Source organism: Dasypus novemcinctus, chromosome 7 (assembly GCF_030445035.2).
Source record: "Dasypus novemcinctus isolate mDasNov1 chromosome 7, mDasNov1.1.hap2, whole genome shotgun sequence".
Lineage (NCBI taxonomy): Eukaryota > Metazoa > Chordata > Mammalia > Cingulata > Dasypodidae > Dasypus > Dasypus novemcinctus.
Genome location: NC_080679.1, coordinates 41,040,774 through 41,053,686, shown reverse-complemented (window position 1 = coordinate 41,053,686; position 12,913 = coordinate 41,040,774). Strand labels below are relative to the sequence as shown.

Here is a 12,913-nt window from a genome sequence, read left to right as displayed (position 1 = left end):
GAGGTTATCTTTTCGACGTAACAGCTAAACCCACGGCTTCCTTTCTCGTAAAACCAAAACAAAAAGTCTTTCTATTCAGGTGCCTTCTATGTGTGTGCACATATATAGTATATAACCCAGGATCAAAGCTGTCTATATAAAGTCCTTGATTCTGTGTGGGTTCAAACACATTTCAAAGCTTCAGGATCCTGAAAGTTTTCGCTCCACTTCCTGAAGCTCTGAGCACTGCTTCCATATAGCCATGGTTTGCTTTGGATTCCGGAGGCACGCGGCTTGGTCGCACCCCCTCAGGACCTGGCCCTGCTCTGCCCTGTTTTCTCTGCTCTTCATTCCTGGCTTCTCCAAAGGTGAGTGAGTGAGGCGTTTGGAGTGTGAAGGTGGAGGAGGTGTTTCTCCCACTTGGGTTTCATTTCTTCCAGTAGTCAAGGGCAGTGATTTTATAGCACAGCCAGACGCTAAAGGTAAAACACTGAAGCTAAAGGTGAATCTCCTGGCTTGGATGGCTCTGAAGTCCAAGGCAGGAAGCGGAGAGCCAGCAGCAGCAAAGCAGCAAAGCAGCAAAGCAGCAGAGACACAGCTCATAGCAGAGTGCCGAGCTCTAAGGAGCGCTTTAGCGAACATATTTGAGTTGGTTTTGGATACAGTGGCAATTTCAAGCACTACTATAAGATTGGAAGAAAATACTGTAGAGTTAAGGGATTTAGGAGGAGAAAGATATCTACAGTACTGCATACATTTGAACTTGGTATTGGGGTATACTCAAGATTTGCCTCTAAAATTTTCAATTTAAGCAAGTCATGGGATGAATTTCTTTCCCATCCACTTCAAGGTTTTAAAGTCCTCTGAATCTGTTTTATAAACTTATTAGCCAACTTGTTTAAAACTTAAGTCACAAGAAGAATTCCTTCTTTACTCAATTCAATGTCTTAAGGTCCTCTTATTAATCAATTCTATAAACTGGTTAGCCAATTTTTTTTAAAATGAAAGAAGTTAGAAATTGCAAAGCTATAGAAAGGAAAAGGAAAAAAAGAATGAAAGAAAGAAAGAAAGAGAAAAAGGAAGTCACCAGTTTGTTTAGCATAAAACACTTAATTGCTACCTAAACCTACATATGAATTTTAGATGCAGATTCCCCAATTTTCAGATGAAATAAAACTCTTTAGAGGTTGATACCAGGTTTGCTACAAGGCTACACATGAGGAGCAATCCTACTGAATCTCAACCTTACCTCTCTCTAAACCTTGGTTAAGAAACCATGTAGTTTGCATGAAGTAGTTGCTCAGAAGATATTAGATGATTTAATTTTTACTGGATGATTCTTATATATTTTCTGATTTTATATGTTTTGAACGTGTAAATATTAAATACCTTTAGAAGGAATCAAATGTACTTTTTAGGAAATTTATTTCAACCTGAGACTAGGATCTTCCCTAGGTGAAGACTGAGAGATTGAATGTGACCAGATTTAATGGTGATAAGTGGTGCTCTCCTGATGGGAGGGCAGGAAACTTGTTCTTCCTCAGGCTTAGAGCAATACAATAAAGATTACAGAGTACCTGTTTGGGTAGGATGTGACTACTGCTCCCAGGATCTCACAAACCAGAAGCAGAAGATGGGACTGGGGTGATTAGCACACCCAAATACCCTATAATACAGGGCAGAATTTGATTAAATACCGCAGTGGGGCAGAGAGAGTGATTTTACCTGAAGTGGTCAAGACAAGCTTCATGGGAGTGGTGGCATTGAACCCAGGTTTTGACAGAGGAAGGAGATGCTTGTCTAGCCAGTGGAGTTGCTAGATTAAGCACGACCATGGATGTTGCCATGTTATTTTCTCATTTGAGGACAGAAGTTGTCAAGTACAGATGCTTGGGGAAGGGACCAGTGTCATTACTATAGGGTGATTTGTAGGTAGAAATGAGTGTTCCAGAAACTAGGACTGGAGTGACAGGTTGGGATAAAAAACTCAATGGTTTTTATTTTATTTTTGCGAGCAATGATAAATAAGGCATCAAAGGGTTTGAGCTGATGAGTGGCATCGATCAATCCAAAATTTGGGGTGATGCTGATTATCACTTGTATGATTGACTGGAGAGGGGCCAGGCTGGTTACATGGAGATCAGGTGGAGATCATTAGACATGAAGCTACCCTTTTTTAAATGATCTGAGTCTTTTTTTATTGAGAACTAACCTCCCTTATCCTGTAAAAGCCAAAGCAAAAAAGAACAAAGGAGCACGAGGAGGTTCAAGTGAAGGAGAAAGGGAGGGTGAGATAGGTGGTAGCAATGGCAGGGGAAACCCACAGAAGTTAATAGCAGGGTTGCCTAAACCTGGAGAGGAAACAACCTGGTGCCCTCTGCTCTGTGGCTTCCTTCATCTAATAGCACTCCCCACTCTATGCTGGGAAGTGGGTGGCTGGCATAGTGAGCCAAGTCTTAGCTGCTACTCATGGATGATGGAAGTACAGGGCCAGTTAAGAAAGCAGACGTTTTTGAGGTATGGTTTGAAGGGTAAGGTAGGATGCTATACCCCAGCTGTCAGAATTTCCCCTGCTACTCATTATAGTTCCTGAAAATGCTCTATTATAGTCTTAGAGTTCCAGGGTTGAAGGGCAGTTTGGTATCATGTGATCTAATCCCCTCAGTACATGCATGAAAAATGAAGTCCACAGGGGAGGTGTGACTTGTCCCAAATTATATATTTCATGGCAGAGCCAGGCCTTCTTTCTGTCACATCAGTGATCTTCCTGCCATAGACACCTGCCTTCAAGAAACTATTACCCAACAAAGAAACACTTTATGGAGAGTAGTTGGAAGATAACTGAGCAAAAGACTTGGGGGAAAGGGACGGGGGTCCTTCTATGAACTAGAGCAAATATACATCACTATTGCAAGGTGGTAAGAATGTGGAGAAGCATGGGAAAAATACAATTAATGTAACTTATAGACTATAGTCAACAGCAATACTGTAATATTGCATCAATGCCAAAGATGTTCTATGTTAATAATAGGGAGGTTTGGAAAAAATGTAACAAATGTAAGCTACAGACCATAGTTACTGATAATAATCTGGCAGGTATTATCTAATAATCTGTAACAAATGTTCCACAGTAATGTAGCATGTTGGTGGAAGGGTGGTGTATGGGAATTTTCACACGTGCATGATTGTTTTGTAAGTTTACAAGTTCTCTAATAAAAAAAATTTTTTTTAAAGGCACAGAGTTCTAGCTTAATGGGTAAAGAGTTTCTGTTTGGGGTGAATAAAAAGTTGGGATAATGGACATTGCTGATGGTAGCACAACATTGTGAATGTAATTAGTATTTCTGAATTGTACACTTGATTGTAGCAAAAATGGAAAACTTTGAATTGTATATCTGTAACTATATTAAAAAGTTGTTTTTTTAAAAAAAGAGATGAAGGAAACTGGGATGGGTAGAGGGGAAAGAGTAGGGGAGGCAGATAGGTCTGTTGAAAGGGGAGAGGAGGACTGGAAGGTAAAGCTGGATGGATGGTGCCCATCAAAGATAAGCCTTCCGGGGCTGAAACTTTTGCCTGGGACTGACTGTGGATGGGAATAAGTTCACTGAGCTCCTTTTGGTCTTTTCCTGTTAGGGATGCACGTGGCCCAGCCTGCAGTGGTGCTGGCCAGCAATCGGGGTGTCGCCAGCTTTGTGTGTGAGTATGCATCCTCAGGCAAAGCTGAAGAGGTACGGGTGACAGTACTGCGACAGGGCAGCAGCCAGATGACTGAAGTCTGTGCCTCAACTTACACGGTGGAGAATGAGTTGACCTTCATGGATGACTCCACCTGCACTGGTACCTCCAGTGGAAATCAAGTGAACCTCACCATCCAAGGGCTCACGGCCATGGACATGGGGCTGTACATTTGCAAGGTGGAGCTCATGTACCCCCCACCCTACTATGTGGGCATGGGCAACGGAACCCAGATTTATGTCATTGGTGAGTAAAGCCATTTCACCAAGTTCCTCTTGACACCTTTTGCAGTGCTGTCTTCTTTGCATGAAAAGTTTTGTTCTTTAATTTCAGGTGGTTCATTGTTTGGGACTGTGAAAATTCTCTTGGGTTCCTTTCAGAGTGTGCTGCCATACCACATGATAGTCTTGCTTTTTATAAATGGCAACCTAACAACATTCTGATTATAAAATAAAATGGGTTGAGAAAGGTGTTTTTTTCTAATGGAAAATTGGGGCACTCCCACTAGAGTGATACAATCATGAAGTTTGGCCTTCTGCCTTCCAGACAACCCTCTTGTGGGAAGTGGCCCCAAATAATCACAAGTTCCTGTGGGCTAGCAACACTAGGGGTGGGCATCAAGGTCTGGAAGTCCTAACTTCTTCCTTTTTCATCAATGGGGAACACAGGATCCTAAAGTTAAAGACCATCTAAGAGAATCTTGGCTATGCTTTCTGTTGCAGACCCAGAACCGTGCCCAGATTCTGACTTCCTCCTCTGGATCCTTGCAGCAGTCAGTTCAGGGTTGTTTTTTTATAGCTTCTTCATCACAGCTATTTCTTTGAGCAAAATGGTGAGTGTAATACTGACAATGCACCATGTTTGGTGGGGGTACACCTTTAGTGATATCAACTGACCAAATGATGGTGTTTAGTTTCCTTTGGATGAAGCAATAAATGAGAAGGAGGAAAGACAATAGGAGAGAACACACTAGAACCCTTGGCATTGGCCTTTGAGGTTTCAGAATGACTAATATTGTAGATGAGCATGTTTGACATTGAATGTTTGTGTGTTTCTGAACAGGGTTTCAGTTTGAGTAACCATCTGAACAACATGGGGCAGCTGTTTTGCTCTTTATCTTCATGACAAATGTACTTTAGTCAGTAACCCTAGATTGGGCTGAAAGAAAAGATTAGATTGGGCATGATGTTGATAGAAATAACTGCCTGGATGAATTTTATTCTCCCCCTTAATGTCCTTCTACTTCACCTGGAAGCCATCTCTTGGTGCTACCCTATTTGTCCCATCCTTGTTCAAGCATAGGCTGCCCACTCAACCCCTGTTCAGGGTTCCTAGTCAGTTTACCAGAGATCTCTTGCTGTCCTATCTAGCCCTGTTCATTCATTTTTATTTACTACAGATGTTGGTAGTGAAGGAGGTGGAGGCATGGAATTAGGCTTCCCGTAAGGATTTCTTTCTGACAGTTCCTCTTAGTCATCTCTGCCTAAAGCTGGCTTTGCTATCATAATCTCCCTCTCTCCCTCTCTCCCTCTCTCCCTCTCTCCCTCTCTCCCTCTCTCCCTCTCTCCCTCTCTCCCTCTCTCCCTCTCTCCCTCTCTCCCTCTCTCCCTCTCTCCTTCTCTCCTTCTCTCCCTCTCTCACTCTCTCTTTCTCTCTCTCCCTCTCACACACACACATACAGATATACTCTGTTCCAAGATGATCTACTCAACTTGACAGCAAGATTCAGTTGCTGTAGATTTTTCCTACCTTATTTGCTACAAACTGCCACTCAGACTAGAAGACTAGACTTCAATTTAGAGAAGTGATAAAACCCAGGGACTAATGAAGACAGAGAAAGAGTCATAAAAAAGTGTATGATACGTTGAGATGAGAAATACAACTCTCAAAACTCTCTAAAATTTATTACCTTATTATGTTCCTTTCATCATAGACAAAAATCCAGTCCATTATGTGTTCTTTCTGAAGCTTTCTCAAAGTCTCTATTTTCTGGCTTCTAGTCAGGGACAGTGATTGCTATTTCACATCAATAGCACAGAGTTGTTCATCTAAAATAAATTTTAATAGCTGAATCAAGAAAATATCCTGGGACTTATAATTCAGTATGTTGTAAAGATTCATTTTTTGAACAGGGAAGAGACCCAATATTTGTTGACTGCTTTTATGGTTAAAAGTGGCTTCTGTATTCTTCAATAATTACTGTTTTTTTGTGTGTGTTTGACAGCTAAAGAAAAGAAGCCTTCTTACTACAGGAGTCTATGTGAAAATGCCCCCAACAGAGCCAGAATGTGAAAAGCAATTTCAGCCTTATTTTATTCCCATCAATTGAGAGACCATGAAGAAGAGAGACCGTTTTCTAATTTCTAAGAGCTGAGGCAATTCTGACTTTTTGGTCTCCAGCTATTTTTGTTTGTGTACTTTTTTGGGGGGGATTCATCTCTCTCTAATATAAAGCTGGATGCAGAACCCAAATTAAGTGTACTACAATTGAAAACAGAAGAGCAGAAAAACAGAGCTGTGATGTTTCCATCACATCAGATCCAATTTTAGTAAAAGCTTCACTTGGGAGCAATATGGGGATGCAGCGATATGATGTGGAATCAAGGAGATATGTTAGGAAATGTTACAGTCCAAACAAAGGGAAGGAAAGAAATTTGGGAGAGGACTATGTTGTACACACCTTGTATTTACATGTGAGAAGTTTATATCTGAAATGATCTTTTTAAGTTAAATTTTTATGCTGTATTATTTTTCTTAACAAATGTATAATTAAGTGATACTCACATGGCTATATTTTAGCCAGTGATTCTAAAGGTTGTATTGTACCAATATGTATTCTTGTATTTGATAACATTGTGCATGGAGGCCCCATGTGCTTTTGTGTATTTGCTAATAGTTTGAATGTAAACACTATGGAACAGTGTCTTCCCATCATGGTTTCAGGGGACATTTTGTGGAGGGACTCAGGACACTAATACACCAGTTATGAGACACTGTCACTGGCTAACTGGCTCTGAATCCCAGTGAGGTTGTGGCAGTGCTCCAGATTCCTACAGAAATGCCGGGCTGAATGGCGTTGGCCCCTGAACATGGCTTTGGGCTTTTAAGTCAGCTCCTTCAAATGGTTTGCGAGGAAACCAAAGCTGGTGGTATCTGAGTTTAACTAGACAGAATACATTGAGGAAATGGCTACTCCAGAAGTCCTGTAGGTGTGAACTTCATGGAAGTTCCAGTTCCACAGAGCCCCCAGTCCTTACAAACACAGGGCTGATGCCACAGACAGAAGAAAGCAGCCAGTGGGAGAACGGGATGCACGAACGTTTCTGCAAACTAACACTGTTGGTGTTTTTTTAACTCACTATTTTCCATGAAAATGCAATGACATGTATATTATTTTTAATTAAATAAAAATTTGTGGTGGTCAGCTTCTGGAGTTGTCTCTGTCTTCCTTGTGTGTGGTATTATACTTGTGCTTGTGTTCGATAGATGTGTTTAGCAGTTGGTGGAGTCTCCAATGAAAGAGATACTGGGAATCATAGAGGACAAGTGATGCTTCATCACTTGGCCCATCACCTGCAAGCTATTCTTGGCAGTAATCCATGCTGTCTTTCCTTTTGATTGCTTCACCACTCTTTGGGATATAAAGTGGGGTAGTACAAACATAGCAGTCCTTTATAAATCACAGTACACTTTTAGCACAGTTTCTTCACCTCCTTTTTCTTGCTCACAGTTTTCTCAGTTCAGATTACAGTTGTCAAGGCAACTCCAGGGTTGTCAACTGTGCCCCTTGCTGCCATTTTGGTCTCCATGGCAAATGGAATTTTCCTTTGCAGCTTCCAAATGCATTATTTTTCAAATATGGGGAAAAGGTCCTGTGGAGTCCTTTGTTGGCAGGCCTGGTCCTGACTCACCGAGACCTCTGTGATTTGGGTTAACCAATGTGTAGCCTCAGCCTGTTTGGTTTCCCCTCAAGGTTTCTTATTCTTGACCTCCACATCCTGTTATTGTCTAGTGCAATGATTCTTGATTGGCCAGGGACCATCTGTAGCTGAATCAACTGGATCACTTATTAAAAATGCTGATTCCATTGCTCAGCCCAGGCATGCTGAATCAGAATCTTAGCACTAACAAGCACTCCAGTGCTTTTTACACCCATCGTGCATTCTTAGGCTGCCCACACACACACTCTCTTTTTATTCCCCTAGCAAGTGCTCATGCACAAATGAGACAGCACACAGTAAGCATTCCATAAAGTTTTGTTTCATGAGCAAATTTCACAAAGCTTTTTACATTCCATAAAGTTTTTTTTTTGGTTATTGTTTAAGATTTATTTCTTTCTCCCCCCCCCCCCTCCTTGTCTGCTCTCTGTGCCCATTCTCTGTGTGTTCTTCTGTGGCCACTTGCAATCTTGTCATGAGGCACTGGGAAACTGTGTCACTTTTTGTTGTTGTTGTATCATCTTGCTGCATCAGCTCTCCGTATGTGCAGTGCCACTCCTGGGCAGGCTGCACTTTTTTGTGTGTGGGGCGGCAATCCTTTCAGGGCGTACTCCTTGTGCTTGGGGCACCCCCATGTGAGGGATACCCCTGCGTGGCACGGCATTCCCTGCATGCAGCAGCACTGCCCGGGGGGCGTGGGGGACGCAGCTCACCACATGGGTCAGGAGGCTCTGGGTATTGAACCCTGGACCCTCCATATGGTAGGTGGACGCTCTATCAGTTGAGCCACAACCGCTTCCCTCCATAAAGTTTTGCTAAATGAATAGTTCTTTCAGAATAGCGTAATGGCTGCTATCTAGAATGAGCTCTTACTATGTGGAAGACTAGGCCTCTTGCTCCCTTGGCCTTTGGCTGGAAGTCATGAAGAAATGTACAAATAAGGAGCTCCAATGGATAATATGATACTGCTTTTACTCCTCCAAATGTCTTTAGAGAAAGGACTTCATTCCATAGTTGATGGCAGGTGTAAATGAAAGTAAGGGCCTTAGACAAGCCATCTTCCAGGTACCTTTCAAACACTATTAGACAATGGACTACTTTACATAAGCTTATTATCTCCTTCACTATTACCTGAAATTCTGCCATTAATAAGTCACTGAGTTAAGCATTGCTCTCTTCACTCTGTCTCAGAAATCTTCGAAAAATAAAATGCTCCTTAGCTAAGAAACATTATCAGGTTAATTTCCGCTATGGTAGGAGAAATGGGCAAGAAAGACTATGTACCTGGAATTCTGTTAAAAAGAGAGGAAACAAATATGAGGGCATTTCTGGACCACAAAAGAAAGCCTTTCCTAATTCTCCATTTTGTTTATGAGGGAAGAGTTCTTGTCTGCAATTATTTGCAATGTCCCCAAACCAGAGGACCAACCATCGCATGAACATTGCAACTTGCATCACGGTCCACATCTCTGGGATCAAGTTCCTGAGGAAGTCCAAAGCCTCCACTGATCTAAATGGAGCTTGATTCACCATGAAGGGGGACACTGGGCATTGTAATCCTCCTCCCTGGAGCCACTGGTCCCAGGCAGGAAAGTGGATGACAAGGGGAGCAGGATACAGCTACCCAGATTTGCCTGGGTTAGTCTCTTGTCCTACTGCCAAGCATGCACCTCAGCTCATCTCCCTTCCCCCAGCATGCTACCCTTGTTTCTGCTATATGTCCTGCTTCCCTAGCTTACCTCCAAATATCTTTAGACCGCATTTTCACATCATCAAGACTCTCAAATTCTGTGACCCTCATTAGATTCTCTGTCACTCTGTTTCATAGCTAAACTTGGTTTTATGTCTAATAATTTCAAATGCATGTGTTTTTTTCCTCGAGCTTAATCAGGAACTTCTCCTACAGGGTCATCACAGCCTTAGACACATAGTAGACGAGCAAATAAATGGACTGGAGAGTTGGGGATCTTCCACCAGGCCTATGGGAAGGAAGGAAAATTACATGCTATGTAGAACCTGGCTTTGTATAGTTAGGTGGCCTCAGCCTAAACCTCTTTCCTCTCTGAACAGCACAACTGTGTATGGATAAATTCATCTCTTGGCTTGAACCTTTAAGACTGGAATATGAGTACCAGCCAGCAATGCTGGTCCACACTTTCTACTTGAATCTCAATCTATTTTTAATTCCAATATTTTTGAGGTGGTCAATTCTCATTTTTATTCTTTCTTTCTCTTTTGTACTGTGGGGTTTTGTTGAAACTCACAATATTTTTATACCTTCTTCCATATCCAGAACTGTTACACAATTTACTTGGGACCAAACTTGCAAAATGCTGATGTCACTGTTTTGTTAATTGGACGATAGCCAGTTAAGAAATTCAAGAACTTATAAACTGAAGTTCTTGCTCTGGGAGGTCTCAAAGCAAAAGAGAAAATGGCTTTCTCTGGAAAGTATTGCTATTGCTTTGCTTTTGCACCTGGCTAGAGCCGTGTGCTCAGACTCTTGAGAAGCTTTGTTTTGTTATGTATATATACATACATTCTCCTCTCAGTTCAATTTTCTCTGTTTAGACTAGAATGATGACATGCTCTATTGATGTAGAGGGAGGAAATATTCTTTTTTTCTCTTTTATATTTCCTTGGGTGAATAGGGGTTAGTAGGTAGGTTTGCCAGATTTATCAAGGGATAAAAAAAACCCAGAAAATACAAATAGGAAAATTAAAGCAAAACAAAAACAAAACAGGATACCTTGTATTTGATCTGACAACTCGACTAGCAGGAAAATTTGTAACTCTCATGGGGCATGAGCAAAAAGTATATTGGAGACTCCCTTCAAAATTTCTCCCCCCCTTCAAAGTTTCTGTGCAGGAACAAACTGGGACTGTGGTTGCTGTTTCAATTCTAATAGAATCTCCTGTTGCCAACTCTGGGCACATTTGGGATTGTTGCAGGGACTAATGCATCTTGCAAATTATCTGTGTTGTATTAGAAGTCAACCCCTTTGTGTCTTTGGCATGGAATCTGAATTCAGACCCTTCCTGAGAATCTTTGCTTTCATGGCTATACTCTATTATAGTTGTTCCCATATTTGTTGTGCATAATAATTATCTTGGAGCATTTGGGAAAAACGTTCAACGAGGTGCCATAGACCTAGAGCTTCTCCTTTCTAAGGTCTGAGGCAGGGAATGGGGATTTTGATTCTGTTTCAATGCGTCCTTGGACCACACTTTTGGGAACCCTGGTCTAACTCAGAATCCTGATTAAAACTGGAGAAGGGACCTTGGAGATTATCTTCACATTTTAGAAGAAAGTAAAGCTTAGAGACATTATGAAGTATGTCCAAGGTCACAAAGCTAGGCAAGATTGAACCATGACAAGAAGTGCAGAGCTCCAGATTTTCCTATCAGGGCTCTGCCGCAGGTGACACTGATGAACTTTTCTGTCCAAGGCCTGTCCTTATCAGGTTGCTTTGGAGCTTCACTGTCACTGCTCCAGGCTACCCTTGAAAACCCACCTTGTCTTCCCTGTTCAGTCTCTGTGTGATCATCTCCAGCTTTGCTGGCTGATGCTGGCTCCGTCTTTTCTCTCTCTCAGAACCTGGCTTTAGCAAGCCTATGGAAGAATGTGCTGGGGATAAAAGAAAACAAAACACTGACAGATAGTCTGACAGTCCATTAGCAGAGCTTGTAGCACACTGAAAAAACTTTCTAAATTATGCTGGAAGTCATGTAAAAATCCAGTGAAATGATATCACACACAATCAGGTCACGATGACAACCAACAGTGTTTTTTAAAAAACGTGATATTAGTCATACAAAGGAATATTATATTCTCAAACAAAAAGAGGAGGCTCTTTCTGGGAGGAATTGTAGGAGGTGTATTTCAGGAGGCAATTTCAAATTTAAGGAAGCAACAAAGATGATTTCTTATGACCAGCACATTTCTGAAGGACTTTTCCTTTTTTCCTCTTGTGTCACCTTGACAACATTTTAAAAATCCCTGTTGTGTTGAACCCCTGTTAGCTTGTTTTCTTCAACTTGTCAAAAATGAGTTTTGCTTTCCTTTGTAGTTAACTTGCAACTCAGACATCATCTCGAGTCTCCTTCGAGCATCTCTTTGCCACTGGCATTTCAAAGTTATCTTTAACCACAGTTGGACTTTAAGGCAGCTTGGGTTTGCCAATTAAGCCTAGCATCCTCTTGTAATCCATTCCTATGGAGGAAGTTGTTATGGTGGATATAGTTCATGAGCTACCTTATTCTGAACAAAGAGGGAAAGAAAACCAACTTGTGAAGCACCAGGCTTCACTGCACAAGAGTACATTAGCAAAGGCAGTTCTCATAATATCCCTGCAGGAGAGGTACTATCGCCATTCCCATTTTACAGATGAGAAAACTGAGATTCAGAAAGTTATATTACTAGCCCAAGGTCACACAGCTGGTATATGGCAGAGTCAGAATTAGAGCTGATGTTTCATTCCAAAACCCATGCTCTTTTTGAATGACCATTTCTGAAATCTGAGGGCTATATATAAAAGGGAAAGAACAAAATCGGAAGTGAAAGGATATCAAAATAAAGCACATGGTGCAGGCGTTACAAGTGGGTCTCAGAACAAACAGATATAAGTCCCTGTTTTGGACAAATCCTTTTGAAGGTTGTCTGAAGGTGCACGTTCTGAGACTAGTCCCAGCAGCTGGGAGTTGTAAATGGAGGGAGAGGAAAACAGGAATTTAAAGACATTTACCAATGAGCCAATGGGCATTGACTGTTCACATTAGGAATCAGATCAACATTTGGGGGTGCAGAGAATATGATCCCATCCATTAGAGTTCCCCCATATTCTCTATTAGCAGTAATACAATTTTAGCAGTACTTCCCCATCCAATTGTGCCAAAGTCTGCACATTGACAATGCTGACTGGCATGCTTTCCTAGCCCTCAGGTATTATAGCTTCTCACACTGATGCAGAGCTCAGAGATGGGTGAAATGGATGCCATTAATCTAGACAGTGGGAAGCTCTGCTTTGCATGCTACCTGCAAACCTAATGTGACTCCCTATTCAAAGTGGTTTCGCAGTAATAGAAAGTAGCAACCAATGGAAGTCAATGGGAGTTACCTTTCCTGTGTATCTGTGAATATTGGATAGGAATCAGCCAAGAACAGAAAGTGAGGTGGGGGATGCAGAGGAGGGAAGTTTAGTTGGGGTTGATGGGTGCTGGAAAATAACAATGAGTCCTTAGAATGGGGGGACAAAAAGAAG

General features: G+C 41.7%; 1 protein-coding gene across 1 annotated transcript; it reads left to right on the top strand.

Moving 5' to 3' along the window:
• The first annotated feature begins 241 nt into the window (after positions 1-241).
• Positions 242-7,129, top strand: CTLA4 (cytotoxic T-lymphocyte associated protein 4). The gene is made up of 4 exons (XM_004453620.3): positions 242-347; positions 3,613-3,960; positions 4,437-4,546; positions 5,939-7,129. The coding sequence occupies exons 1-4, from the start codon at positions 242-244 to the stop codon at positions 6,041-6,043; spliced, it is 669 nt and encodes a 222-aa protein (XP_004453677.1). The 3' UTR covers positions 6,044-7,129.
• The last annotated feature ends 5,784 nt before the right edge of the window (positions 7,130-12,913 follow it).

Bases quoted from the DNA above. Each gene is read 5' to 3' on its own strand.
- CTLA4 (XM_004453620.3), top strand. From the start codon at position 242: ATGGTTTGCTTTGGATTCCGGAGGCACGCGGCTTGGTCGCACCCCCTC. The intron at 348-3,612 runs GTGAGTGAGTGA...TTTTCCTGTTAG, and splicing joins CATTCCTGGCTTCTCCAAAG to GGATGCACGTGGCCCAGCCT. The intron at 3,961-4,436 runs GTGAGTAAAGCC...TTTCTGTTGCAG, and splicing joins AACCCAGATTTATGTCATTG to ACCCAGAACCGTGCCCAGAT.